The 23,752-nt window shown below is 43.5% G+C and overlaps 7 protein-coding genes across 7 annotated transcripts; 4 read left to right on the top strand and 3 right to left on the bottom strand.

The window, feature by feature from the left end:
• Positions 1–7,277: 7,277 nt before the first annotated feature.
• DSM5745_05766 (uncharacterized protein) lies at positions 7,278–9,146 on the bottom strand (the record flags this gene model as incomplete). The annotated part of the gene is made up of 7 exons (XM_026747782.1): positions 7,278–7,527; positions 7,581–7,646; positions 7,709–7,861; positions 7,923–8,346; positions 8,423–8,708; positions 8,769–8,967; positions 9,013–9,146. 7 exons carry the CDS (start codon positions 9,144–9,146, stop codon positions 7,278–7,280), a joined length of 1,512 nt encoding a protein of 503 aa, XP_026603614.1.
• A 472-nt stretch (positions 9,147–9,618) lies between these two features.
• On the top strand, positions 9,619–11,450 carry DSM5745_05765 (FAD-binding oxidoreductase; the record flags this gene model as incomplete). Its single annotated transcript, XM_026747781.1, has 4 exons — positions 9,619–9,894; positions 9,944–11,221; positions 11,274–11,347; positions 11,402–11,450. 4 exons carry the CDS (start codon positions 9,619–9,621, stop codon positions 11,448–11,450), a joined length of 1,677 nt encoding a protein of 558 aa, XP_026603613.1.
• A 355-nt stretch (positions 11,451–11,805) lies between these two features.
• On the bottom strand, positions 11,806–13,155 carry DSM5745_05764 (Aspartate aminotransferase; the record flags this gene model as incomplete). Its single annotated transcript, XM_026747780.1, has 2 exons — positions 11,806–12,894; positions 12,964–13,155. 2 exons carry the CDS (start codon positions 13,153–13,155, stop codon positions 11,806–11,808), a joined length of 1,281 nt encoding a protein of 426 aa, XP_026603612.1.
• Positions 13,156–14,172: 1,017 nt separating this feature from the next.
• Positions 14,173–16,362, top strand: DSM5745_05763 (fungal specific transcription factor domain-containing protein; the record flags this gene model as incomplete). The annotated part of the gene is made up of 4 exons (XM_026747779.1): positions 14,173–14,253; positions 14,307–14,859; positions 14,910–15,829; positions 15,892–16,362. The coding sequence occupies 4 exons, from the start codon at positions 14,173–14,175 to the stop codon at positions 16,360–16,362; spliced, it is 2,025 nt and encodes a 674-aa protein (XP_026603611.1).
• A 1,590-nt stretch (positions 16,363–17,952) lies between these two features.
• On the top strand, positions 17,953–19,281 carry DSM5745_05762 (serine protease; the record flags this gene model as incomplete). The annotated part of the gene is made up of 2 exons (XM_026747778.1): positions 17,953–18,029; positions 18,180–19,281. The coding sequence occupies 2 exons, from the start codon at positions 17,953–17,955 to the stop codon at positions 19,279–19,281; spliced, it is 1,179 nt and encodes a 392-aa protein (XP_026603610.1).
• Positions 19,282–20,042: 761 nt separating this feature from the next.
• Positions 20,043–21,082, bottom strand: DSM5745_05761 (uncharacterized protein; the record flags this gene model as incomplete). Its single annotated transcript, XM_026747777.1, has 4 exons — positions 20,043–20,123; positions 20,149–20,272; positions 20,324–20,816; positions 20,872–21,082. 4 exons carry the CDS (start codon positions 21,080–21,082, stop codon positions 20,043–20,045), a joined length of 909 nt encoding a protein of 302 aa, XP_026603609.1.
• Positions 21,083–21,782: 700 nt separating this feature from the next.
• On the top strand, positions 21,783–23,554 carry DSM5745_05760 (uncharacterized protein; the record flags this gene model as incomplete). Its single annotated transcript, XM_026747776.1, has 3 exons — positions 21,783–22,025; positions 22,082–22,896; positions 22,945–23,554. The coding sequence occupies 3 exons, from the start codon at positions 21,783–21,785 to the stop codon at positions 23,552–23,554; spliced, it is 1,668 nt and encodes a 555-aa protein (XP_026603608.1).
• Positions 23,555–23,752: the final 198 nt, after the last annotated feature.

The following is a 23,752-nucleotide window of genomic DNA, read 5'->3' as shown; positions in this document are numbered from 1 at the left end:
AAAACTCTTATATATTATTATTTTTTATTTTTTTTTTTATTTTTACCTGGATTACCCAGGCTCATGACACACTTTTTTATTTTATATAAATTTTTAAAGCTTATACCGCGTAAAGCTTTAAGGTTTTATATTTTTTATATTATTAAATTTACTTAAAGGTTATTATTATAAAGGTGTTTTTTCCTCCTAACCTTCGCCCGGTAACTAGTAATATTATTTAAAATATTTAATATAGTTATAGTTTAGGTATTTGCCTGGGTATGGTTTTTTTATAAATAAGTAATTACTTAAATTATTAGGCTGTTTTATGCTGGTATTTACTTTTACACCTTTTTTTAAGGTAAATAACACTTTAACTTTTATTGCTAATAACCTAGCGTGTGTTTGGTTTAAAAATTCTTATTTTTTTTTTATAATAGTTTTTTTTTATTTAGGCATGTTATTCTTAACACTAGTTAAATATAACACGTAGTTTTTATAGTGTTTTAGTTCTTAGTGTTTATAAATAAGGGATTTTTTTGCATATTTTCTAAGATTTTTTAATATAGGTGTTTTTTGCACTGGTTGTTCTTGTATTTATAAGGTAAATATTTTTTAATTTAATTTAGTAATTATGTAAATTATTTAATAATTTACCATGGTTACTATTTTATATTACCCTATTTAATAAGTAAATTATTAATAAGCACTATTTTATTATTAATTATTTTAACTAGTATATTAAGAAATTTTTTTTAAGTAAATATAGGTTTTGCCTTGCAAATATTAAACTATTTATATTAATAATTTTTTACTAGGAATTTAATAAACCAGGATATTTTATAAGTATTATTAAGGTAGTAAGTTAAAAAGGTTTTAAAGTGTGTTTTTATATTTAGTTTTTAATTATTAAATTTTTTAATATTATTTACTTGGTATGGTTTTGCAAATAGTAATTTTCTTAAAAAATTTTTTTTAGGGCGTGTAGCTATTACTATAACTAGTTTTATAATAGTTTTTTTAGGATTTACAAGGGTATTAAAGTTTATTTAGCAGGAAATTATTAATTACTTAATAAATTAAATAGGGGTATTATATATTTATTAATTAGCTTTAGCTATTATAATTTACTAGCATGCCTTTTTAATTTAAGTATGGATTTATTAATTTTTTTTTTTTTTTTTGCAATATTCTTATTCTTATAATTTTTTTTTTTTACTAAAATTATATTTAGTATTACCTATAGTTCCTTGGCGGTTTTTTTATTATTTTTATTTTTATGCCCTTAAGCAGGTGCTTCGCGTTTTAATATTTCTTGCGTAATTTAGTTTTTATTAATAAAGGTGCCCTTAAATTTTTTTAGTTAAAAGTTTATAAATTTTTTTTAGGCATGTTAATTAGTTATTAAGTTAGGGTTTATAATTACTTTTTAAAAGTATTATTTACTAGCCCCTAGGATTAAGTTTATTACTTAATTATTATATAAAATAAGTTTTTTTTTAAAAAAAAAAGTAATTAAAATTATAAGGCGCTTTTATATACTACACTAAAATTAAAAAAATATAAATTACTATAATAAAAAAGCGTTGTATATTTATAATAAAAATTAATTACTAATTTTTTAAGTTAAAGTTCTAAGTTAAACTTAGTATTTTATATATTATATAACTAACCGCCGCCTTGGCGCGCGGTTAGATTAGCGCCAAAGTTCCTTTGTTAGGCGGCCTCAGGCCGCCGGATTGCGTCATTACAACACTGCGCAGTTGCAACACCATAGTGGTGATAACACATGTAATATATTAATTATTTTTTATAAGTAATTTTAAGTATTTAAAATAATAAAGTTATATTATTTATATATAAAACTTTAATTACTTAAAGCAAGCTTAATTTAATATTAATAATATAAATTAATTATTAAATTAATTAGTAAACTACACTTTATAATAAGGGCATAAAATTTTTATTTTAAAAAAATAAATTAATAATAATATAGGACTTTTTAAAATATGTAATATTTTTTAATTTTACTTTTATTAAGTAAAAAAATAAAAAGCTTTAAAATAATAAACCTTTAAAATTTAATAATATTATAAAATACTTTAAGTATTAAATATACTTTAAGGCCTAGGCCAAGCAAGCCTTAAATAAATAAAAACTTATAAATTTATTAATATTTACTATTATAATTTTTATAATATATGCCACCCTTAAAGGTATTAATTCTAAAAAAAATAATAAAAGTTAAATTAAAAAAAAATTAAAAAAAAAAGTTAGTAAAGGGGTTTAAAAAAGCCTTAAAGGCTAAAAAACAGGCTAAAAAAAGGGTAAGGGGCTAAAAAAGTATAATACCTATATTTAAAATTATGTAATTATTTATTACTAGTACCTTTTTAGTATAAATACTTAAAAAAATAGCATTTAAATATTAATACTTTTAAAAAAATTTTTAAAGTAATGGCCAACCTAGATATAAAATAAAAAATTAAAAATATTTATAAAGGCGCCTTTAAAAAAAACTTAATTATGATTTTTATAAAGGGAAGGGCAAGAAAAAATATTTAAATAAAATATATATAATTATTTATTAAGTATCTCACGTCTTAGCCACTATAATAAATAAATATAACTTTAATAATATAATAATTATAAATAACACCTTTATAATCCATGTTTATAATAATATTATTAAAATAAAAAATATTTATGTAACTACACCAAATAAATTAAAAGAAATTTTTATTAATAATATATTAAATATAATTAATATAATTAGTATATTTTTAATAAAAGTAACTTATATTAATAATTTAAAATAAATCCTTAAATTTACTAATTACATGTATATTAAAGGCTTTTATACTAATATTATATTACTTAATTTATTAAAATAAAAAGAATTATTTTTAATACTTATAAATATCTTATAAAAATAACTATAACTAGTTAATATATTACCTTAAAGTATACCAGGAATTTAAAATATTTAATTAATAATATATAAATAAGTACTTTCCTAATTTAGTAAGAGTATTTACTATAATTAAGGTAAAATATTAATAATTAGCAAAGCTAGAAGCGCTTGCTAAAAATACTAAGCTTTAGTATTAATATATAAGCTACCTAGGTAGTAAGCTAGTACTATAACTTTAAAAGTTAGCCTTAGGGGTAAAAATTATTACTTTAAATAAAAATTTTAATAAATATTATTTTTTTTACTTTATTTACAAGCTTGCTAACGCTTTATAATAAATATTTAAAAAAGATTTGTTTAAATTAACTTAATTATTTAAAATTATTTATTTTAATATAATATAGCTTAGCTTAAAGTTATAAAATAGCCTAAAATAGCTTTTATACTTTATTAATAATTATACCTATATATAATTTATAATTTTTTATAAAAATAAAAATAAGTATATCCCTGCTTTTTAATATTTTTATAATATAGTAAAAAATTAATATAGCTATAAAATTATAATACTTTATAATAATAATAAGGGCTTTATAAAATTAAATAACTTTAAAATTAATACTTAAAAAAAGAAAGTTATTATATATATAACTATTAAAAATATACCTAAATAAAACTTTATATTAAAATACTAAAAAAACCTTATTATAAAACACGCCAGGGCTATAATTTTAAAGGTAAATCTTTTTAAATATTTTAACTTTAAAGTAATAAAATTAGCTATATATATTCTTAATAATACGCCTGCTAAAAATCTAAAAAATACTTAATTTATTTTATTTATATAATTTTAAGCTGTTTTTAATATCCCGCGGCTTATTAATTTATTAAATATATATATTTTTAGCTACATGGGGTTTTATTAAAAAACTATGGTATAATTTAAAAAGCTTATTAAAAAAGCTAGTATAAGCTATTTTATTAAGTATAATACTAGTAATATTTAAAAATTATAAAATCTTAAAATAAGGCTATACTAGTTAGTTTTTTAAGCATGTAATATTGTATTTAATAAATTAAAGTTTTATACTTTAAATAATTTATTACTTCTTAATAATTTATATATTATAAACTTACTCCCGCCCAAGGATATATAACTAAAAAAAAGTAAACTTTTTTATATTATTTTACTATTTTTTACAGGGCTTAAAAAAGATTTAAAAAGTAATAATAAAAATAAATTAAATAAGCTTATTAAAGTATTTAAACTTAAATATAATATTAAATTATATATTATAAATAATAATACTAGCATGGGGGTAAAAAAATTAAAATAATTAATAAAAGTATTAATACCCTATAACCCGTGATTTATAAATTATATAATAATATTAATAAAATACTACCTATTAATTTAACTAATTATATTAAGTTCTTAAATAAGTTAGCTAACTTTATTTTTACTATACTAAAAAATTATAAAATAACCTTATTTAAATTTAACTTTAGTACTATTATAAATAAAGTTTTTAATATAAATATTAGTATTCCTAGCAGTTTTCCTAATATAAAATTTTAAAAAAAAATAAAAAAATTACCTAACTTTAATTCTTGCTTTACTAGCTAAAATAATTATTTTTAATTAAAAATTTAAATATAAAAATAACAGCACACTTGCGCTTAATAAAAATAAAAATATAATAATAAAATTTAATAAAGTTTAAAAGTAAGTTTCCTAAACTATTAAGTAAAGGCCCCCTAATATACCTTTAATTAATAATATTTTTTACCTAAATAAATAATATTATAATAATTTATACGCCATGCTTATAAAAAATCTAATATATAAATAAGCTATATTTTTATTATGCTTAGCGCAGTTATATAATAGCTTTTTTTTATAACTTTATTAAAATAATACTTTACTAAAGCCATAAAACTAAAAAAAATAATAAAAAGTTTATTTAAGAAGTGGTAAATTAAGGTAGCTAAAGTTAAAATAAATAACCTTATAATAATAGGCACCTATAAAATAATAAAAATATTATAAAAAAAATAATATTATTACTAAAGTAAGTATTTAAATATAAATTTAATATTAAAAATTATATAACTAAATTTAAAGCAAGGCTTTATATACACGAAGATTTTTAACTACTTATAAAAATAAATACTATAGTATTAATACTTATTACTTAACTTTTTTAACTTATAATAGTACTTACTACCTATTTTAACCTAAAAATTAACTAGTTAAATATTATTAATGCCTTTATTTAAGGCGTTATAAATAAAAAAGTTTATATAAAAACTTTATATAAATATATACTAAAAAATAAAGTATAAAGGTTACTTAGGCCTTTATATAAACTATAATAATCCCTATATATTTAGTAAAAAAWTTTTTTTATAAAACTTACTATGTATAGCCTTAAGCAAGTACCTAAAAAAATATTTTTTTATTAATAAGTATTTTATTATTATTTTTTTTATTAATAATATTTTTATTTTTTATTAAAGAACTTACAAGGCCTAATAGGCAGCCGTAAAGTTTAAAAAATATATAATTAATATATATAAAATTTATAATATAAAAGCTATATAATAATTTTTTAATATTTAAATTATATATAACTACAGGAACTAAATAATTTACTTATTTTAAGATTTTTATATAAAAAGTTTTAAAACTTGGTTTAATTTTTTTAATTTTAATTAATATTTAAAGGTATTATTACAAGCTAAACTTAAGCTAGCGCCTAATAAATATTATATAAGAAAATAAAATATTTACCTTTATTAATAACTTATTAGTTTTTTTTTTTATTTAATTATTTAAATATAACTTAAGGCCTTAAAGGCTATAAATAAGCTAGTATAATATTTTATAAATTTAATAAGAGCCTATATTAAGGCTATAAAATAAGTAATTTAATATTTTATTAAAACCGCCATGCTTGCTATAATATTTAAAAAAATATTAAAATAATTACCTACGCGACTAAAAATAACCTTACCTTTATTATTAATATATTTTATATTAATATAAATAAATAATAAAGCTTTAAAGGCTATATTATAAAATTATTTAATAATTTAATTAATTAAAAGGCAAGTTATTAATAAATTATTACTACCTTTATAATTAAAGTAAAACTTTTAGCTATATTAAAAGTAAGTAAATACTTATTTTAATAAAAATTTTTTTTTAATAAATTAAAGTTTAATCCCGGGTAAAATCTTAAAATTTTATATAATAATTAATAAATTATTTAATTACTTATTAAAAAAAATCTTAACTTTATTACTAAGTTATAATATATTAATATATATTATTATTAATTTTAAAAAAAATCTTTTTTTAAAAATATTAAAGTATAATAAATCCTTATAAATAAATAACTAGCTAATAACTTTATAAAATTACTAAGGTTAATAAAATACATTAAATTTATTAAATAACTTAAATTTAAAACTATTTTTTAATATCTTTTTTTTATTCTGGTATTATATTAATTTTATTAAATTTAATATAAAAAGATATATTAAACTTATAAATACCTTAGGTTAATTATTAATAAATTTTTTTTTTACTTATTAAAAAATACTTATTTAAATTTATTTACTTATTACTTTAAATATAATAAGGCTAGGGCTTTAAAATATAGCTTATTTAAAATATTTTAATTAATTTTTTAAATATTTTAAAATTTAGACCTTTTATTATTTATACTTATTAAGTTATTTTTAGTTAAAGTTACCTTGTTATTTACTATTAAGTAAATATTAAATCACCGCCTAGCGCCACTAAGCTGACTAACCCGCAAGGTTATCAAGCGTTTTCTTGTCCATTAGGGATGTTAAATAACAAATGTCTATCCGACATTTCGACCCTTTTATGTTAACTTAATAAATATTTTTAGGCCGGGTATGTTTAATCGGCGCCCTACCTTTTATAAAAAAAGTAGTTTTTTAGGGCCTGTAAGCTACTAATCTAAAAAAGGTAGTTTTAAAAAAATCTAAGCCTTTTAGGGACTAGCTTAGCCTACCTAGTCACGTGTATATTTATCCAAACAAACATTTAAAACATGGATATTACAAACAGACAGACATTTTGGAGAAAATATCAACATTATAACATCCCTAATTGTCCATACCTATTAATCTATGCGGAAATAGTAGGCGGTGTCGTGGCTGATATGGGGCTGTGAACCGGTCACGGGCGCCATAATCAAGAACGGACTTTTCCAAATTCACTGCATTCTATACCTAGGCTCACGGTAATTGAAGTCATAATCTATATTATCCCCATATGCTTATTGCCACACAATGTCCGCAATTGACCACCATGCATACCTAGCGTTTCTCAGTTTTAACAAAGCATTCAGGATGACTTGGCCGCCGTCTCTCCTTCTCGAGTGTCCAGATCAACACGCAAATTGTGTCTCTCGACCCCAGTGCACCGCTCCCGATCAGTAAAGTAGTACAGCAGGATCAGCGCAACCGTAACGACCCAAGCAGCAGCCCCGACAATAGTCATGGTCTGAATGCTATGGTGGTACGTGGGCGCATATTCCTCCCGGTATATCTGGCCGCCGGAAAGACCACCCAGATTGACTGCGATTGTCATCACACTACCATTCATCATTAGCACGCCGTGGCGATATTGTAAGGTGAACAATCTTACGCGCTGGAGATTCCGCGCTCCTGGTCGGACTTTGTATGGCTCAGGAGCCAGGACGTGTTGAGGACACTAGCATGGAGTATGATTAGCAGAGGTATCGGAAAAGGATAGCTGGGATTGGAGTGACGTACTGGGTGGTCACACCGCACAAGTTGGCGAGAATCAGGATGACATATTTGTGCCATTTGTTCGACAAACCGGCAACTGTCATCAGACAACCCCAGGTAATCAAAGACCAGGAGACGGACAGCAGTGTGACGAGGCCTCTTTGCTGGGTTCGGTCGCTATCCATCATTCCATGTCAGAAATAAAACATTCATACGATACACCGGCTCGAAGGCATACCTTAACCAAGTCAACGCCCCGCACATAACAATGGCCGCAAAGTAAGCAACAGACGTGAGCGCGTTGGAGTGAATGGTGCTGAAATGGAACGACTTGATCATGGTGGGCGTGTATAGCGTCAAGCCGTGCAAGGCGCAAGCAGAGAGCATCGTAATGACAACATGGAACCACAGCCGGATGTTCTTGAAGGTCTCTAACAGCTCCTTCAATGAGACCTTTCCTCGGCGATGCGCGGTGCTTTCCCCTTCACTAGCAGAGCTGGTGTGATTAAGGCCCATGCCCAGACGCGCAAGCAGTATATGCCGCTGTCGCTTGGTAAAGTAGCTCCACCGGTTGAAGCTAACGACGGGAATTGGGTTTCGGATGTTGCGGGGGAGGAGCAGGAAGAAGATGAATGCGACGAAGATAGTCATCAGCCCTTCGACTGCGTGGTTGTTAGCTTTTGATCTTCCGTTACAGCGGGCAAGGGTAAATACTCAGCCAAAGCCACCTCCACCCACCCCAGCCGGCGACACCAGCAAGATTGAGGATTCCTGCAGCCAGCAGGCCCGACAATGCACTCGCCAGGAGCTTTCCCATGTAGTAGTACCCTATGCGAAGAGCGTATTCGTCAGGTTTGTACCACATGGTCAACAGGTACATGCCGCCTGGCTCAAATCCGGCCTCGAAGAGACCAAGAAGGAAGCGCGTTGCCAGCAGGCTGCCGTAGGTTTTGATGAAGGACTCGAAGGTGGCAATGGTTCCCCATATGAAGATCTGGGCGGAGAGCCAGAGGTGAGGTGAGAACTATTGTAGAGAGCAGAGTTGGTTAGACAGGTTCATTTAGATAATGGGGTGGGAGCGTACGATTTGCATGAGGATGTTCGATGGGAGCTCGAATATGACGACCCCGACAAGGAAGATTTGGGACGCGACATTGACCTGGTTCGTTGAGATGTTCAGGTCCTGTGTGATTGTCGAGGTCAGGCTGTTGGACAGATTGCCGCGGTCGATCTGCACCATGAAGTTGGCCGCGATGAGGACGGGCAGGAGCACGCAGTCCATCCTATACGAGGTTAATAGGCTTTTGTAAGATTGAACAGGAACATACAGTCTGACGACCTTACGCTCCTCCTGTTCAGACCAATCCGGCAGGAAAATGGCCTCGACTTCTCCGGGTTTGGTTTCATCGTCGATGGACCGCGCCGGGGACGGCTTGTCCTGAGTTTGGAGTTCGAGGCTCATGGTATAGTGATAATGAATGATCGGCCTGGCTGGAGATTGCGTGTCACGGACGGGAAGACTGGTCGTAATTATAGGGTCCAGGTACTCCCTTGCTATCTCTGCCACGCCCTGGTGATACGTAGGACAGATTGCCCCGATAAAACTATACCACAACCTTTGCATGTTTGCGACTCCCCGGGAACTATGCTTTGCCCGAGCTACCCATTGGCTCGATCAATCGAAAGGCGCCAGGGTGCGGGGACTCGGGGAGCAGGCCCAGGCCTTTCAAGCATGATAAGCATCCGGCGGATGCTCGAGGCACATCCGTTCCCTATCCGAGGGCAGGGATGGTCTCCAACGATAAGCTTGTCGATTGGGACTCAGCGGGATAGAGAGCCCCCGTGTGGCTTCATTGTTGCGACGGGAACAACTCTACCACCCTTGAGGAGCTCGACCAGATTCAGCTCGTCTTTGCGCCCTATTCGTATCCATCATGTCCGGCCCTTCACGATTCTCCCGCCTCTACAGGATTGTTTCTCTCCGAAGGGGAACGGTACACAAGATCTCGAGTGTGGTCCCCGCAAGAGGACTCTCTGATAGCATCGAGCCCAGTCAGAATCGATTGAGGCTATCGATATTGTTGAGCAGCGCCGCGGTTGTGTCGTTCGGAATGGGGTATTTCATGCAGCAAATTGACGACTCATCATCTGCATATGAATGTCCTGCGCTGCGCACTATTCAATATCCCGAAAGAGAGGTGATGCTTAAGGTGAGACTTTATTTGAACTGCGCTTGACCGTAACTCTGACCGCGACTAGGCCGCGCAAGAAATCAGCCAGCTCCTAGGCGACGACTCGGTGAGCTTTGACGAGGACGACATTGAAGCCCATGGCCACTCGGATTGGTCGACGAGTAACTCGCCTGGGCGCGCCGTGGCGGTGGTATATCCAAAGAGTACAGAGGAAGTGTCCAGAGCAGCTGCAATATGCTACAAGCACAACGTTCCCATTGTTCCGTACGGGGCAGGCTCCTCCGTCGAAGGGAATGCATCCTCGCCCTACAGCGGCATCGTGATCAACTTGGCCCAGATGGATAGAATCGTTGCTTTCCACCCAGAAGACATGGATGTCGTCGTTCAACCAGGTGTGAACTGGGTTGATCTGAACAATGAGATCAAGCACGAGAACCTATTTCTGCCGCTCGACCCATCGCCGACCGCAACTATCGGTGGGATGGTCTCGACAAACTGCAGTGGAACAAATGCATTCCGATACGGCACGATGAAGGACTGGGTGGTTAACGTGACTGCTGTGCTCGCCGATGGGCGGGTCATCAAGACGCGACGGAGACCGCGGAAGACGTCCGCTGGATATAATCTGACCTCACTTTTTGTTGGCGCAGAGGGGACGCTTGGAATTGTCACCGAGATAACGCTCAAGCTGGCTGTTATTCCGAAGGAGACGAGCGTCGCTGTTGTCTCGTTCCCCACAATCAACCAGGCTGCATCTGCGGCATCGAAGATCATTCGGTCGGGTATCCAGCTTGCCGCAATGGAACTGATGGACGATGTCCAGATGCGCGTCGTCAATCAACATGGTAGTGCAGAGGTCCGAGCCATGAACTGGGATGAGACGCCCGCTCTCTTCCTCAAATTCGCGGCTCCATCCAAGGAAACAATAGCCGCCGACGTGGTTAGAGTTGAAAGGCTGGTCCAATCATTCGAACCCTCACGATATGTCTTCGCGACAAACAATGAAGAGGAGGCAAGGATCTGGGCCGCACGAAAAGAGGCGCTGTGGACCATGATATCCATCAAGCCCGAAGGGCACGCCATCTGGTCCACCGATGTGGCAGTCCCGATATCCCGGCTGGCAAAGATTATTGAGCGGTCCAAGCAAGACGCCGAACATTTGGGGGTGTTCTCCAGCGTGGTTGGCCACGTTGGGGATGGGAACTTCCACGAGGCAATCATGTACGACCCCAGGGACCCGGCGATGCAACATGCTGTGGAGGAGGTTGCACACCGGATGATGGACCGTGCTCTCGAGATGGAGGGGACGGTCACTGGAGAACACGCCATCGGGATTGGTAAAATGGTTCGTATTACTTACCCCTTTGACCCATAAGCGGGAACTGACAGACGTCCAGGAGGGATTATTGGCTGAAGTCGGAACTGAGACGGTAGAGGTCATGAAAATAATCAAGCAGGCATTGGATCCAAAGTAAGACGGGCCTGTGGATCATCCCTGCGATTTGATGGCTGACAGCTTGCACAGATGGATCATGAACCCCGGCAAGGTGTTCGACCTGCCTACCGTCCGGTAGGGAACGAGCACAGAGTCAGTAGGAAGGCCAGGGGGGAACCACGAGCTAAGGGGAACGAGAATCGAGACGGATTGGGGGGACTCTCCGCTGTCGGGGTACGTGGGCAGGTGCCCGGCCTGGTCCTTCCCCAACTATATCGACTAAACCCCTACAACAATCATACATTTCCAACTACCATACCTACATATCCGCTAATAAGTTCAATGAATTGCATCATGATGATTTGCGCGGGGAGGCACAGGGCACTTGTACTACTTCCATCATTGCCCGGCTGCATGAGATTCTATTCTTAGACGTATCCTCGATTTATTATCCAGAAACACGAAAACCAAGTCCCAAAGTCTTCAGGGCTATACTATCTATCGTTCTCTACTCGACCCCTAGTCACCACTTCATGAATCGCCTGAGCCGTATACCGAACATTCCCAGTCGTAAGCCCACATATCGAAGCCCTTCCCGAGGGCAACATATACACATGGTACTTCTTCTTCAACATCGCAACATCATCCGAACCGAGACCTGTGTACGAGAACATCCCAGTCTGTTCCACAATATGGCTCCAGTCTCCTGGAGTCTTGAGCCGAACCAGCTCGTCGTACAAAGCTTGCCGCATGGCCTTGATCCGTCCACTCATGGTCAAAAGATCATCTCTCCACATTGCATGCAATTCAGAACTCGTAAGAACTTCCGTAGCAATCTGGGAACCAAGGCGAGGGGCCATTGAGACAAGTGCCCGTTGAAGGTCAACGAGGTGGTTCTCAATTGAGTCTGCTGACGGGGAAGGCGACTCTATCAATGCCATGACGTGGAGAGCACCAGTCCGCTCCCCATAAAGTCCCAAGTTCTTCGAAAAGGACTGACAAACGGCCATCTCGACATCGGGGTGTGTAGCGAAATGGCGAATTGCCCATGCATCGCGGTCTAGGTCCCCAGATGCAAAGCCCTGGTAAGCCAAGTCGAATACGATGAACAGTTTCTTCTCCTCACAGAGCACGGCTATCTCGCGCCATCCTTCGCGGTTTGGATCGAGACCAGTTGGGTTGTGCGCGCAGGCGTGCAGGAGAATGGCATCGTGCTCTTGGGCTTCGGTTCTGAGGGCCTTGATCGTTCCGTCCAGGTTGAATCGTCGATTATACCCATCGTAGTATGGGTACCATCGAACATTGACATCGGGTGCGTTCTCTCGCCAGATATCAACATGGTTTGCCCAGGTTGGATCCGGCAGCCAGATATTCGTTGGTTGGGCATGTCGCTGCAGGAATGCGGCGATGAGGCTGTTGGCTCCTGTACCGGATACCGTCTGGATTGATGCGATTGACCGGACGGTATTTTGCGAGATCGTTGGTCCGAAGACGAGTGTGCGAGCTGCGTCTAGGAAGTCCGTGTTTCCACGGAGAGGCAGGTATTCGTGGTCTATTGATTCGATGTTCATCCTTCGCTTCGCCTGAACAATGATCCATAATCAGTCTCGGGCTAGGTGTGTGGTGGATATATTGAGTTCATATTCGCTTACCTCTTTCACGGACGGCAACTGCCAGGGCTGGCCGTTGTCATCACGGTAGGCCCCAATAACGAGGTCGACTTTGTTGGGATTCTCATCATGTTGATATTCGGCGGCCAGCGCAAAGGGTCCCCCGGGAGGGGCATGTTGTAGGTTCGCGAATACGGACACCCGGTCTTGTTTGATGCCGTTGTTGATGGCCATTGCTGAATGGGTTCTAATACCGCTGAGGATTGTTGTGTATTATTCTTCAATTCGGCATCGGATGAGACGAATTCTCCCAGTGGCTGGTCATCCCTACGACGTAGATATATATATCTTTGTTCTCTGTAGTTTCTTCTCATCATTGTCGTCCCACAGCAGAGCCACAGAGACAATTTACATGGCCCGGATGGACCGGAACTCATCCGGCTCCCTTCAAGGAACAGGACAGTCTGTTAGACCGCATGAGACACTATATTGTGACGAGCTGGTGTCCAAACATCTATGCAAGACATCCGAGGCGCTCCCGGGTCACGACCAAGGCCATTTGCCTCCATATCCTCAACACCCATCTACACAACGATATACTGTGACTGATGTACCCTGGTATCTCCTCGGATGGCTTCCCGAGCGTTATCACTCATGCTCCACCGTGGCCGGATGCCCTCCGTCGGATACGGAAGGGCTATCGGTGGCATGATAGCCCACGCCATTGCCATTGGCTATAAACATATCATCGCTCCCATTTCTGCTGGAGTGGATCTCGAAAGCTTAGGTCTTGGACTTGGCGTAATGATAGAGTGTCGAGCGCTGAAGATGGCCGTACTGGTCAAGGGGATCTTTGCCTGCCGCAGTGGATCGCACTTTCCTTGGAGATATTCAGCGCAGTGCTCCGTCTGATTTTGGATCCAGCGTCCCTTCCCGCGTTGTCTCCCCTTCATCCTTCCATCCCCTGATGCACATGTAGCCCTGGAAACTTGCCCAGATACTGATGTCAATGACCGACCAAGAATCCCGGACGACAAACAGCGGACAACCGCGCAAACGCACTCGGCAGGCTTGCGAACCATGCCGGTAGATCTCTCCATCCATCTCTCTTCAGCATTGAGTGTATTCCTTCTAATGTACAGTGACAGCCGCAAAAAGTCGAAATGTTGTGGTAAACGACCCATGTGTTCGATGTGCCGACGGCTGGGCCACAATTGCTATTATAAGCTAGAACGTCTCACAGGATTCTCGATGGAGAACCAAGTGCTGGGTCAACAAGGAAGCCCTTCGTCAAGCCATGGAGAGGCCCTTGATGACGTCCAAAGCGATTTGGTACCCCCTCTAGCGTGCCGTTTGTTGCTCTCAGCTAGCTGACTCTTGGGCAGCACCAGCGACTGAATATCATGGAGCACACCCTCACGAGCCTACTAACCGGCTTGAAGGATGGCTCTCTCGAAAGCACGTCGCAGTCATCTTCGGCATCAACCGCACGCCGACCGACCGAGTTGCGACCCAGCATTATCAGCCCCATCTCAAGCGGTTCTCCGCGCAGTACAGGCCGCACTCCTCCATCAAATGGCCTTACGACCAATGCACCAGTGCAAAAGTCCAGACCGATTGTTCGTTCATGGGCGGGTGCTGTCCGGGTGGCAGAGACTTTCCTTCGGTACTGTGACTCTCAACCACTTCCCCTATTCGATCCACGAACGTTTGTCTCGTCCTTCCCCAATCGACCGTTTGAGGTCGTGTTCAGCGTGTTGGCAATGGCACACCGATTCTTAGACCATTCAAGCCCAGCAGCCTGGCATGGGCACCTTCCGCCCGTGGACGACTGTAAGCAGGAAGCACACCGGTTGACCATGTCTAGCATCGCAAATGGTCGTATAGAGCTATCAACGTTGCAGACATTATGCGTACTCGGAATGATTGAACTGCATGGTACGTTCCCTGATTCTTCACACAAAACCGCTTCCTAACAGTGTTGGCAGAAGGAAATATCATCCAGTGCCGCGTCCATTCAGCGCTTGCCATGACACTTGCCCGATCGGCGCAGTTGGACAGAGAGCTCCACGGACAGAGCGTTTGGGATGAGCATACAGTCGAGGAGCGACGGCGCTGCTACTGGAGCATTGTCCTCCTTCATCACATCATCGGCGAGTCCCTTCCAGGTCCGCTCCCACTTGTTTTGAGGCGTTTGAAGCCTCAGTTCCCTGCAAGCGCTCCATCACCCCCATCTGGTGCGCTCAACCCCGAAGGCCAAACGGTGGCTTTCTCGAAAGTACCAACGCAAGAGCACGGCATCTGTTCCATCGTCGTTCAGCTCAGCGAAGTCTGGTCCATGGCACAGTGCTATGTCTGGAATCGCGGCGGTGCAGCGGATGGGTCTCCTGAAAGGATCCCTCCATGGCACAAGTCATCACAATATTCCTCGACTCTGGAGCTGGTGATGAACCTGGGCGACAACCTCCCTCCAGCTCACCGATACCGCTTCATTCATTTATCAAAGGTCGACTCGGAGGAGCTAAATTGTTCACGAGATTACTGGGCGCCTTGGCTTCTGAGTCGCTTCCTCTACCACACAACACTCTGCATCTTGAACCATCCCATCCTTATCATGCTCCAGATCCAAGGCAATCGCGATGTCTCTGAGGTCTTTCTGCAGCAAGCCACCTTTGCCCGCTTGCATCACACCTCCTGGCTCATGCATTTCATAGAGTTCCTAGAGACTAGGAACTTCTATATCTCGGATCCACTTTTTGGGTACTGTGCAGCTGCCCTGGCCACAATCGAGTTACACCAATACTTTGTCGAGGGAGAACAAACTGCGGCAAGGAGGCAACAGAACTTTACACGGTGCGTGGGGTTTGTGCAAAGCCTAAGCGACCGGTGGCCGTACATGCAGAACGTGGTAGGTAAACCCTAGCAAACACCGTCACTGCTCACAGCTAATGTCATCATGTCTGTATACAGGCAGAGAACCTACAGCAGCTCATGGCAAGAACATCAGAGCTCTACCGGACAAATATCGGAAATCCTGATGCGAGCAAAGTCAGCGTGGATATCTCTGGGTTCTTTCGAATCCTGGATTTCACTCAGTTCTGTGCTGCGAGCAACTCCACCTCTACATTCGGGCCTACCTTGTTTCCTCCCCACGTTCATCCTGAACCTGAAGTGCCGAAGGAGAAAACCCTTGAGCGGCTGCCTCCAATCACCGAAATACACAGTCAACCCGGGTCATCACTGCTTCTCCCACGGGCTGAAACAGCGCCAACCGGGAATACTTGGTATGCCCATCAGCAGGATGCAAATCCGAGCATCCGTGGACACTTTGCAAGCGAGGTCGACGATTTCATGTCGTTGCAGGCTGATCAGCTTTTTGGCTCTGTATATGACTGCATGGCTCCGTGGGACACGTTAGCAGGAACTGTCCCGTCTTTCTGAAGATGGCCTTGATCTTCGAGGTGAAGGGCTGGGAGAGGCTTACTGGCCGTACTGACCTTTTCTATCGTGACATCACGTTGCATGCCAGGTCTTCCATCCACGAGCATAGACACACATTTCTGATAAGCCTACGGCCGTGACCTCCTCACCCTGCATCGATCTGGGCGGTGATCTAGAGTCGCTCAGACCCCGAGCTGTCAGCGCTAGCGATGGGCTATAATGAGATCAAGCTCAGACAACTGAGGTGAGATGCAGATGCTGTGTATCACCTGCCGCGCAACCGTGAAACACATCCGGATGGCTGTGTAGTACATGACGCCCATCATAGGGGGCGAGTGCGACCGGCCAGAACGCCCCAGGGTCCAGATTGTCATCAAACCGCGATACGTTTACCAATCCTTTAATTGCGAACATGATCATGTAGCGATATGCAGTCACTTGCAGATGCAGTGTAGCTAGAGGGGAAGAGTAGCTCTATGGCACTTGGGGGCGGACATGATATATTCACAAATAGGTGTGTCGAAGCAAAAACAGCAGTTCGACCAAGGATCTGGGCAGCTCAGCAACCTGGGATGATGGAAGAAGTCATTGTCTTATGCCATGTAAGGTGCTTTGCTCAAGCGCAAACCGCAGGCAAAGGCTCAAAGAAGAACCTGCCAGGGACCTCGCAACATGAAATGGTATCCGCCCAAGTGCTTGGGTTTTGGAAGGCAGGCATAGAGGATCATGTCCCATTTGACAATGGTATTACTGGGCAGTGGCTACAATCCTGTGTCTCCAGCCTGGAAATCAGGAAGACACTGGTACTATTGTCTCAACCCTGGACCTGGATTTTCCTATCTCCTCCAGCAGGTGAGGCATTATGGCAGTGGATTGGATGCAGCATCACATCATGCCATTCATTCCAGTGAAGTCCGAGACACCTATCTGCCGGAACTTCCCAATTTCCTCTGCATACTCCGTTCTCACCTGCCAATCCCTCCAGCTCAGCCGGCCGAACCCCGGACCACTCAAATGACCGTTACACCGCATAAGTAGGCCAAGGCGACACACGACAAATCAGACGACCAGAGCAGCGGTTAAGATCATGCATGCAACTCAGCAATCTGGCGCACAGCAAATGAGGCAGCCCGGATAACAACGCGGCCAGGAACATGCGACGATCGCGCGCTTGGCAGTTGGAGAATGGAAGCTGAAGAAGCGCAGCTGGGGCGAAATGATGCAACATCGGATTTCCGACAAGCCCCAGCAGATCTTGGCGAGATGGATCGGCAGGATGATCGACTCTTCAGGGACAAGCCTGGGGCCGCTTATCAGGAGAGGAGATTGGGGGCAATGTAACGATGGGCGGAGAGCTGAGTCGAATCTGGAAGAGCGGGTGCGCCCGATAGAACCCTGGATGGATGGATAGATGGCTGTGCATGCATGGAGCAGCAGGTGTTGCGGATTGAGTGCCTGCAGGGGGGAGGACCTGCTTATCGGACATTTATTTGCAGACCCTGCTTGGGAGTTGGAGTTGACCCAACTGACTCCCTAGGGCGCAAGCTTTCTGTGGCGAGTCGCACAGACACGTAATCTGCAGCCGGGCAGATGATAGGCATCCAGACCCTGTCCCTGTCTGTCCTCTCGTCTGTCCAGACCGTTGCCATCGCTCTCTCAGAGGTCAAGTGGGTAAATTCCAGGGCCAACCGGGGAACGCCGGGCGCCCTATAAAATTCGATACACGCAACGGGCAACGATCTGGGGTAGAGTAATGAGTGTCCAATCAGAACAGCGTATCCAGAATGTCCCTCCCCATGCTAGGGCCAATTGGGCAGGTCTCCCGCGATCTGCAAAGGCGCTGTCCTTAGCGCCTGCATCCCCCTGATCCTTATCAAGCGCCCTATCAGATGCACTGCCCGCCTTGGTGATCTTCCACCATACCCAGATGTCCAGCCTATGAGGCTATCGTCCTTGTCACTCGTCTGCCCGGATGTAACCCAGGCTCAGGCGGGTCAATCTGGAGGGAGGGCAGGGCATGTGGATTGCGCACGCGCCGACCTTACTACAGTGGACGAGAGGTATATAAACCCTCAAACATCGCACCCTGTACCTCCTTCATCCATCCCACCCATCCAACCCAGCACCCCTCAAAGCAATCGGAAGAAGCCCCAGCAAGAGAAGACCGCCATGAAGACCGCAGCCCTCTCAACCGCCCTCCTCTCCCTCCTCTCCACAGCCCTCGCCGAAAAACTCATCGTCGGCGGCGACGACGCCGAAATCACCGACTACCCCTACCAAATCGCCCTGCTCCAATCCGGCTCCCTCATCTGCGGCGGCTCCATCATCTCGCCCCGCTACATCGTGACAGCCGGCCACTGCGCCGACGGCGCCTCAGCCCGCTCCCTCTCTATCCGCGCCGGGTCGACGTACCATGCGCGCGGCGGGACCGTCGTCGGGGTTTCCTCGATCACCGTGCACCCGCAGTACGACTCTGCCACGATCGACAACGACATTTCGATCCTGGAGCTGAGCGAGGATCTGGTCTTTGGGAGCGGGATTGCGGCGATTGATCTGCCGAGTTCGTCTGCGCTTCCGGCGGCGGGGACGATCGGGACGGCGACGGGTTGGGGCGCGCTCCGTGAGGGAGGCAATGTTAGTCCCAACTTGCAGTATGTCGATGTGCCGGTTGTGAGTACCAGTCAGTGCAGCAGTGACTATGCGGGCTTCAATGATATCACGGCGTCCATGGTCTGTGCGGGTGAGGAGGAGGGCGGCAAGGATGGGTGCCAGGGTGACTCTGGTGGTCCGTTTGTTGCGGATGGTGTGCTTATCGGTATTACTTCCTGGGGCAATGGGTGTGCGCGTGCGGGATACCCTGGTGTTTACTCGAGCCCGGCGTATTTCAGGGACTTTATCCAGCAGGTTACTGGGATTTAAATCCCGCGATGCGGATCTTTGGTCCCGGGTCTTTGGCAGGATGGTGGTGGCGGGTTTGAGTGCTGTATATAGCTGATGACTGCTGTGTTGATGATGGTACCTAATCCTAATGGTTTGGTAATGCGGAGGGGCAAGCTTGGGCTTTGGCTTTGTATATAGACAGGTCATATATGCATTGCATAGCAAGTTTCGTCATTATGCGCATCTCAGAAACGGGGGGTATGCGTATCATGCAATGAGCCAGTACCTCTCCAGCCCCTTCAACTGCTCAATCCAACTCGCCCTCTCCCTCCCCCGTTGACTATTTGCAGCAACCCCCAGCTCATCCCTCAACGCCCACGTCGTCCTCATCACCTCCACCGCAGTCCGTACATACCCCCACGGCATAAGATCCCAGAACTCGCTCAGCCGATCAACAGCCCATTTCCGGTAAACGGGGTTATCGGTCTCCGCGCCCGCAATAAACGTCGGCCAGGTCGTCGCGACGAAGACCGGGTCTACGCTACTGACTAGACTCAGATGGGTGATGATGTTCGTGACGAGGCGCTCTGGGTCCTCGCCGCGTATTGTTTCGGGCGAAGGTATATTGTTGATGATTTGGGTGATGTAGATCAGCACTGCGTTTTGGTGTGCGAGCGCTGTGTGTGTGCGGCTTAGGGTTCGACTGGAGTCGGGGCTGGGGCTGCTTGAACCTTCGACGGATAGGGCCCACGAGTGCGCGTTGAAGGATCGCGTTGTGGAGAGGAGGGTGTGTGCTTGTGCTAGGAGGGGCGTGGAGTCTGGTGCCTGTCCTTGGGAGCCGGTGTGCATCGTCCTGGAGACGATGTTCGACAGCTCGCAGGCTTTGAAGAGGGTGTGTAGAAGCACCGTCGGGAGGGAGATGTAGCTTGTTGTTTCGGCGCGGATGAGGGAGGCCGTGATGTCGCCGGGGAAGAGGAAGGGGTTGGAGAGGGTGCGCGTGTTCGTGAGGGTTGAGCCGAGGATGTACCACCTGCATTTCGTTTCAGTCTAGAGGTGAACTGATGGGTAGGGTAGGGCTCACGTTAGACAGTCCGAGGTGATGGTATCGCGGATCAGTGCAGCCGGGGAGGCATCACGGGGCTCGAGGGTTTGGAGATAGCTGATCAGGCGCAGGGCGCCTTGGACATGGGCGCGCCATTCATCGCCGCCTGGGCTCATGAGCTCGAATATGATGAAGAGGTGGACGACTGTTGTTATGAGGTCGAGATCGACATGGTGGATATCTTCAAGAGCTTGACGCAGGAGAACAAGGGCCTTGTGCTTCGCGGAGAGAGCATCTACGAGCGCGCGGGATGAGGCGTCGGTCTGGCGTGGAGATGGTAGCCGCTGAACCTGGAATAAGTGCTCAGACTCAGGATTGATGGCGCGCCGGTGTAAGCACGAAACATGCAAGGCGCCTGCTGCGTCGATGGCATGTCGGAGGATGGGATAGTCCCGGCACAGGGGGACGAGACGGTGGAAGGGGTTGAGGTCGTTGGCGGCGATGACCAGGTCGCTGCAGACGCTTGTTGCAACTGGAACGTGGGCATTACAGAGACATCCAATGTTCATACTCGGTGGAATACATACAGTGAAAGAGATACCGTCTTGATGTCTCATCCAGACTCTGGTATAACGGGTCAAGGAGCGGGCCAGGGATAGACACAAGGGGTTGATCACAGACGAACACATCACTCGGGACCTGGAGAATACTTCCCGCTGAGCCAGAAGATACACCGGACTCTCGAATCTTTCCAGCATCCGAAGCACCTGCAGGCGCAGGGAATGTCTTCCCCATCATCTTCCCCCGACTCGCCACACCCTGGTTCCACACAAAGAGCTTGCCATAGCCCAAGCATTCCTGACTCGTGATAGAACATTTCCTGCAAGCGGGAACAGCCCGATCACACTTCCACCGGCGGCGTCGACAATTATGACAAGCTTTGGAGGGGGTCCCCATCGGGCCGAGACGCAATAGCACCCTATACCTAGGGCCAAGAGCTTCGATCGATTCCTCAGCCGACTGGATTGGACAAAGCGCTGCCTACCAGTACCGAATGCACGGCTACGGCCCGCGGAGCAACGGGAACCAGAAAATCAGTCGACGATTATCCAGAAATCCCTGACGAAAACCCAATGCACGTGGGGAGGACGAGAATAAAATGCACCGCTGACGAAATGGCTCTAGGTGTAATTTGTCAGCAGAGCGTGAGGCTTGGCTGCTTCAAAGGGTTTAGGGCTGTGTTTAGTGCAGGACTTATAGACAGGGTGCAGTGGGGGCATCAACCAATGTCCAATTTCTGGTCTGTATACATCACATCATCGCAGTACGCAAGCTCCTGAAAATTCGACGAGAACGCCGGTTTCAGAAGGGCATTGCTGATGTATAAGGGCAGGCAGCCGCACATATCCAGCGCAGCTTTTGTCCGATTTTATCCCGGCTGTCTCAATGTCCGGTATGTACCTGCACCGCAGAAGTATATCCATATGAAGCCGCTACAATGGCCACCAGCATCCAATTCGACGATAACCGCCAGGCCAGCCTAGAGGCCTCCCTCGGGCTCGAAAAAGAGAGACCGAGATCTAACCTCAATGACCCGGCGACCTCCAACGACTCCCTCCCGCCGTTCCTGCTCGACAAGAAGAGCCTGGAGCGACTGGGCCGCGAACGCCCAGACATCTTCCCCAACATCTGGGTTGAACTCGGCTTCTGCTCTTCGCTGATTGCCTCGGAGCTTCTAGCCGTACGTCCTCCACCCATTCACATCGGCACACACTCACAAGTTATCCATTCGGCTAGGAATACTTCGTCAGCGGCTTCAACAACCTCCTCCCGCACATAACAACAGCGCTATCCATCCCCGCCCACGCCCAAACCTGGCCCGCAAGCGTCTTCTCCCTCGTAACAGGCGCCTGCCTCCTCCCCGTCGCCCGCACCGCCGACATCCACGGCCCCCGCCTGCTCTTCAACATCGGCCTGATCTGGTTCGTCGTCTGGAGCTTTATCGCCGGCTGGAGCACAAACTACACCATGCTGATCGTGTGTCGCGCCCTGCAGGGTCTCGGGCCCGCTGCGTTCCTGCCTGCCGGCATCATGCTGATTGGGAGTATATACCGGCCCGGGCCGCGCAAGAACCTGGTTTTCAGCCTGTACGGGGCGTTTTCGCCGGTGGGGTTCTATGGGGGGATCTGTGTTAGTGGGCTTTCGGGCCACTATTTGAGTTGGAGGTGGTACTTTTATATCGGGTGTATGATTGTGCTTGTTGTCCTGGTTATTTCGCTGGTTAGTATGCCCATGATTCGGTTGCCGAGGCATACGGCCGATCTGAAGATGGATTGGTGGTGTGGTACGATTGTGCCGGGGTTGATTTTGCTGGTGTTCGCTATTACGGAGGGCTCGCATGCGCCCGATGGGTGGAGGACGCCGTATGTGCTTGTTACGTTTTTGGTCGGGATTGCGTTGCTGGCCGCGGCGTTCTACGTGGAGGGGTGGGTTGCGACTGAGCCGTTGTTGCCGTTTGATGTGTTCAAGGTCAAGTCCATGAGTCCGCTGTTCGTGGCGCTGTCGTTCTCGTATGGTGTCTTTGGGATCTATCTCTTTTATGCGAGTTTCTAGTATGTCCCCCTCACACCATGAAGCTAGCCCTAACCTTATCCGCTCAGCATCCAAGACATCCTCGGCCACGACTCGCTCATCTCCGCAGCGTGGTTCGCCCCCATGGCAGCCGGCGGCGTGATCCTCGCCACAGTCGGCGGCTTCACACTCCACCACCTCCCCGGCAAACTGTTGCTGCTGATCTCCGGCGCGGGCTATCTGGTCTCCATGCTGCTGTTTGCCATCATCCCCGACAACCCCAACTACTGGGCGTACGTGTTCCCTGCCATGATCGCCGCAACCGTCGGCGTGGACATCGGCTACAGCGTCTCAAACATCTTCATCACGACGAACCTTCCCCAGAGCCGACAGGGCGTGGCAGGCGCAATCATCAACACGATCGTGTTTGTCGGTATCAGCTTTTTCCTGGGCTTGGCGGATACGGTCGTCTCGCAGACGGACGATCTCGGTGAGAAGCGGAGCTACAAGGCTGCGTTCTGGTTTGGCGTTGCGTGCTCGGGCGTTGCGATTGTGTTGCTGGTTTTCATCCGTGTTGGCAAAGCGCAGAGTGACCTTACTGTTGAGGAGCGCATTCAGCTTGCGGAGTCTTTGGCTGTGGGGGATGTTACGCCTGAGCAGTTGGCTGCTGCGGGGCATTCGGCTTCTGCTTCGAGTTGAAGTATCATCGCATCAGGATGATCGGGCGGAATAAACCGGCTATCAGTCTTTTACACTGGCAGGAATATTTATGGCTTCCATCCTAGATGGACAAAGGGACATTATATACGCACCCGCAACCGTTGTATCTAATGATATGGAAGGAGTTTGTATGGGCACAAAGTCTCAGCGTTCCAAAAACCAATTATGCAAATCGAA

This window comes from Aspergillus mulundensis (genome assembly GCF_003369625.1).
Source record: "Aspergillus mulundensis strain DSM 5745 chromosome Unknown scaffold_5, whole genome shotgun sequence".
Taxonomy (NCBI): Eukaryota; Fungi; Ascomycota; class Eurotiomycetes; order Eurotiales; family Aspergillaceae; genus Aspergillus; species Aspergillus mulundensis.
The sequence above is the reverse complement of the archived record's forward strand: the minus strand, read 5'-3'. Positions and strand labels throughout refer to the sequence as shown.